This window comes from Pygoscelis adeliae, unplaced genomic scaffold (genome assembly GCF_000699105.1).
Source record: "Pygoscelis adeliae isolate BGI_AS28 unplaced genomic scaffold, ASM69910v1 Scaffold402, whole genome shotgun sequence".
In the NCBI taxonomy this organism is placed as follows: domain Eukaryota; kingdom Metazoa; phylum Chordata; class Aves; order Sphenisciformes; family Spheniscidae; genus Pygoscelis; species Pygoscelis adeliae.
Window position 1 is genome coordinate 5,751,618 of NW_008824411.1, and position 5,725 is coordinate 5,757,342.

General features: G+C 42.7%; 1 protein-coding gene across 1 annotated transcript in view; it reads left to right on the forward strand.

Moving 5' to 3' along the window:
* The first annotated feature begins 3,778 nt into the window (after positions 1–3,778).
* The window catches only part of KIFAP3 (kinesin-associated protein 3), a 69,147-nt gene continuing 67,200 nt past the window's right edge, over positions 3,779–5,725 (forward strand). The window contains exons 1-3 of the mRNA XM_009320713.1: positions 3,779–3,813; positions 4,177–4,308; positions 5,576–5,720. Coding sequence (XP_009318988.1) covers positions 3,779–3,813; positions 4,177–4,308; positions 5,576–5,720 — 312 coding nt within the window. The remainder of the gene's footprint in view (positions 3,814–4,176; positions 4,309–5,575; positions 5,721–5,725) is intronic.

Here is a 5,725-nt window from a genome sequence, read left to right on the forward strand (position 1 = left end):
GGGGTAACAAGGGAGCTGAGGCATTTTAGCCTCAGTGGGTGGGTGCTGCGTGGGAAGTTGTGGGTTAGGGGAGCAAGAAGGGCTTGTGGGGAGGTGATGGGGTGTGGGGCTGAGGTGTTGCAGGTGGTAGTGGGGGCTGGCTTGGGGATGGATGGGAGGTTATGGATGGGGAGATTAGAATGGAGAGTGTTTTGAGAGGGGAGATCATGAGGTGGGTTGAGGGATTGGGATTGAGGAGTGGCTGGTTTGGAAAATGGCTGGGGGTTGTGGTGTGTGTGGGGAAGATGGGTGGGAGGTTTTGAGGTGAGTGGTTTGGGAATGGGAGATAAATTTATTTGGGACAGGCTGAGGGGTGGCTGCCTAGTCTGGTGGGCAGGAGATTTGGATGGGGACTGGGAGGCTGGGTTAAGGATGAGTGAAGGTTATAAAGTGGGTTTAGGGCAGGCTGAGAGATGGGATGGATAGCATGCTGGTGGTAACTGGTTGGGGGAAGGTGGTAGTTTGGAGGGATGCACTGTTTTGGGGATGACTGTGGTGGCATTTTATGGTGTGTGTTTGGGATGAGTCACTGAGGTGGCAGCAAGCTGAGAGGAGAATAGATGCTATTAGGAGATGAATGAGGAGGGTCATGTGGGTATTGGGGGTTGGGATCAGGCAGGTGGCTGCTTTGGGGAATAGGCAGGCTGAGGTCCGGGGAGGGGATGTTAGGCAGTAAGGGCAGGTTCAGGATGCAGCTGGGAGACATGAACTGGTTTGAAGATGTTAGATCATGGCATGGCAGGTTGGGGGGGGGGGACACGACAGGTAATGAGGTGGGATGAATGGAATGGTTTGGGAGTTGGGATGGACCTGAGAGGTAACCATGGTGTATAAAGTGGGTGATCTGGGTTTGATGTTAAAGATGTGATGAATGAATGGTGCCTTTATCCGTCTGTTTGGCAGTGAGACCAGTCAGCCTAAAGAATAGGGTCTGAGTAGGCAACTATTGGATCTCCATCAGTTGTTTCAGAGCAAAAGTGCTAGCAATCCCAAAAGATGTCAGGCCATCTAGGTTTCTGTTAAGATATGATGAGTGAACAGTGTCACTTTCTCCTACCATGCGGGTGATTTTATCCATCACATCTGGAATCCTGTGGAGTTCCTGGTCTTTTTTTTTTTTTACTTCCTTTCCAGTTATTAGCATTTGTAGAACTTGCTGTTTAGGCTGTCTGGGTTTTGCCTTTTTTCTTTCTCCTCGTATGCCACATATTAAGACCCATAATCAGAAACAGTGGAAAAAAGCCTCTTGATAATCTTTGAACATTAGTTCTGTCATATAAATGTGATAACAGGTAAAAATCAAATGGCCACCTGTAATTAAATAAATAGCTGTAACTTTAGAGCAGTGGCTATTTTTAGCCTTGCATATTCTGTTTGTGCCATCTTCTGTGATTTTGGAGGAATCTTCTTTATTTTGTAGTTATCCCTGCAAGAAGCATAGTTTTCTCTCTTTTTAGGGAGCACAAACCAAAAAACATCCGCTGTTGCTGTTTAACATGACTAGGCTTGTGTGCAAGTCTGGTACTCCTCTGATCCCTATTTCCCTTTGTCATCCTCCATGAGCAGTCCCCCTCCCACCAAGTCTGACTTGCTAGGATTTGTTATTGGATTTTCAGCCTTATCCACGTGCACAATTTATGCCACTTGTAATTAGGATAGTTTGGTTTTGCTTTTTCCCCCTGAAGGAATTAGTTAATAAAGGGTATTCACACGCCAGCTTTGGTTATGTGAGCTCAGCTAGCACAGCTTTTGTCTGTAGAAAAGACCTTCCTCTTTTAAACCTTTAATAGAGCAGGATTCTTGTTGACAAAGCAGGCAGTGAAGTGCAAGGATGGGCTGATGTGTGTGAAAGCTCCCCAGTGCATTGCTGCTTCTACCAGGTATAAGAGTGTCTGTATTTTTAAATGTTTTATGATGTGACTTACAAACTCAAGATGGGTCGAAAATCGGTAAAGCAGATGTTTGATTCAAGGGGGGATTGTGTCTTTAAATAAAGATTTTCTTTTTCTTTTTTTTTTTTTTGTGATGCTAGCAATCTGAATGCAGTGTTTTCCAAATGGAAAACATCTTTAGTGGCTGGGTAGTGCGTTTTAGCGTAGGTCTTCAAGCAGTTCACCAGGTAAGATTTTTCAGAGAGGGAACTTTAATGTGAATTGATCTGTGACTCTGTTAGCTAGGAAATAGCTCAAGTAGTGAGGGTGGTTATCAATGTGAGAGGGCAGAAAATATCTGCAGCTGTAAGTTCTTCAGCTTACTCATCTGTCCCTCTTAAGGAAAAAATTAAATACGGGAAATGCTAAAACTGTTTAAGCAGTCTTAGGCTGAGGTTCTGCTGGTTGCTAAGCTCATCAGTGGTTTACTGCTGCCAAAAGGAGGAGGTCTCACTCCTTCCTCTTTATCCCTGCTCATAGATAGGAAGTGTTATTCCCTTGCGGTTGGGATCTCCTGGTAGGTCTAAATATGGGGGAAATATATTTGGGGGTGAGGAGTGAGAGCTGGTTTCTTTTGAAATAGACTTGCTGTAAGCTTTCTACCCTGCAAGGCTGGACCTCGTGAGAACAGAGAACAGACTGAAGCATCTGCTTCAAAGTACTGTTAAAGGAAAAAAACACAAGTCTCTTCAAAAAAATCTTGAGTGGTAAATGGAGTTCTGCTGCAATCTCATCAAGGAAGATGTTGCTCTTTAGCAGCTATATTTGTTTGCCCTGTAGCTTTATGTCCTTGTAAGGCTGGTAGTTGAACTAGTCTCTTCATTTCCCACAGCAGACCTTTCTGTGGTTTGTGGGGTTTTTTGGGCAGCTGTATTTCAAGAAAAAGGTATTTTTTGCAGTTGTATTCTGCAGAGGGGAAAGCAGCCACCATAGCAGCTGGGTAGGTGGAGGCACACATTTCAAACATTTTCTGGAGAGAGTGGTTACACTGAAGGCTGCATCCGGATTTGCTAACATTTCCAGCTCTGTGAGGCTGAAGTAGTTTTCTCTGGTCTAATTGACCCAATGCTGTAGCTAGCTGCTAGCTCATTTATGCTGATACAACTACTGGTGAGGTCACCTGAAATCTGTTTATTGACATGATCTGTCTAAAAAAAACCAACACCAGAACAAACCCCTAAAACAAACAAACAAAAAGCCCACCCACACACCAAAAAACAAGCCCACATTAGGGAGTTGTTTTTCATCTGCAGTGTTTTAGCAGCCTGGTTTATGGCATGACTATACATACTCTATTGGCAGTACCAAAGGGAAAAGGGACAAGTGTCAGCTTTACCACCAGAGACAGAAATGTGTAACTGTATTCTCTGGATGTGGTTCTGCCATCACTTGAAAACAGAAATGAGGTGTATCTTCATGGCCTGTCCTCATGGCCCTTGTATCTCTGTGTGGACATGGAGTTGCTGGCACAAAAGAGGAGAGAGCAGGACAGGCCCTTTTGGCAGTGACATATCCAGCGTGCTTTGCTGGAGAATGCTTTTCCAAAATGTCTGTAGCTGTAGTAAAGTAGGTAGACATGCTTGATTTTATACCTGTTGATGGCAGCTGTTGATGTGGTAATCCCCTGAGCCTGGCAACAGACATAATGAGGTGAAGAACAGTAGCAAAGAGATTTGTCCTTCAGGAGAGAATAGTTAATTTGAAATTCAAATTATTTGTAATTCATTCTTGGTAGATTTTTAACTGTTAAGATTTAGCCAAGAGTCTTTGAGGAAAAATTTCCATTTGTAAATGACTGCACTAGATAGATGCCGTTAGCAGAAGATTTCTCAATACTGACAATGTAACAGGGAATCAACTGGGAAATTCACCACCTCTGTGAAATGCATCTTTTTCCTCACTGTAGTTTCTTAAGAGAGCTGGGAGACTTAGAAATCAAAGATTCATCCTGTTTCTTCCTTACTTGACTTCTGTGACTAAGGCTTGACCAATGGCTTGGGTGTTTCTGTATGTACTTGACTATGTAATAGTCAAGAATATGCCACTAGCACTAAGCTTTGGTACAGCTGTGTGGAAGGAGGACAGTGCTTGGGTTTAGGGTCTGAATAGAACAGGATACGGGTCATTGTTACTGATCTATGTTCTGGTATGTTTTCTGAGCTTTTCATTTAATCAGTAATTCTTTTTTTTTTTTTCTTCATGGCAGGAAGGTAAAAGGAGGCAACATAGATGTACATCCATCGGAGAAAGCCCTCATTGTCCACTATGAAGTGGAAGCAACGATTCTGGGAGAGTTGGGAGATCCCATGCTGGGGGAGCGCAAGGAATGTCAGAAAATGTAAGGTCATAGCAAGCTCAGATAGCTTTTTCTGTTTTTCAGAGTCATAAATTCAATAACTCAAAGCATCAACAGACTGTAAGAAATAATATGTTCTAACCTTTATAAAACTCAGTGCTAGATTAGCGGAGGGTTTAGAAACCAGGGAATAACATATGCCTGGGAAAGTTAACATCTAAAACACATGTTGTAAACTGCTTTTCATCCATGTACTTCAAGGTGTTTTGTAAAGAAAAGTGATTATTCCCATTTTATGTGATGGGAACTTGAGGTAGAGAAAAGTGAAGTGATTGGTTCCTACTCAAATGATGGTTAATGTTGGAGCAAGTAATACTGTTGAACCTTCTGACAGCCTTATGCTCTAGCTGTTGGCTCTCCTGTTGTTTTGATCTGTCACCCCTGCTAGTGATTTCAATACGGTATCTGCATTTTAGTTTTGCCTGGTATTTTTCTTTTAAGAGCATTAAAATGTTCCCCACTGGAAAAGCCCAGAGAACTATCATAACTTTAGTTTCCAAGCTGCAAGTTTGGACCTTTCCTAAGTTTGTTTTATCTCTGTACTGAATTATTTTTGAAAATTTGAGCTGAAGTGGCTACCTGTGTGAGTGCATGCAAGAAGAAGAATAATTGAGGAAGAAAAAGAGAATCCTTAAATTGTCTCAAATTTTTGAAGATATTAGAAATGTTCGTCTGTTTTCCGATGAATCAGCATAACTTGCATCTGGAACGTGGTGGAATTCCTTTTTGATCCATCCTATTGTTAATGCCCACAGAGATTTCTTACTGCTCATTGCTTGTGGACCTGGCTGCAGGTCTACCAGAGCTATGGGAGACTCCTGACACTGCATCTGCAGGCACTGCAAAAGAACCTACCTGTGTAGTCAACACCCATAGCTGTTTCTCATTTTGGGTTTTTTGTGTATGCAGTATTCCTTTGCGGTCCTGTGCACTTTTTTTGGGTATTGCAAATAAGTTACTGGCTGCTGTGTCTAAGATGGTTATAAGGGATCTGTTCATACAGCTGCATTTAGTGTTGCTGCTTGTCAGCTGATGGACAGTTACACTCTCTCAAATCTGTCTGACAGTTACTTGCCATTTGGAGCTGTAGAGAGCCACTGCTTTGCCATTACCTTTGTAAGCCATGGCACAGGCATTGGGGGTATCAGGATCATTTCTGCTTCAAGAAATTCATAACTATATAAACATAAATCAAAGGACTGAAGATACAAAAATTTAAAAACTGAAAAGAGACCTATCTGTGTTGCAGCATTCGGCTAAAGAGTCTTAATGCAAATACAGACATTGCTTCCCTGGCTCGAAAGGTGGTTGAAGAATGCAAGCTCATTCACCCCTCCAAACTTGCAGAAGTAGAACAGCTGTTGTACTATCTGCAGAATCGCAGAGATGCCTCAGCAGG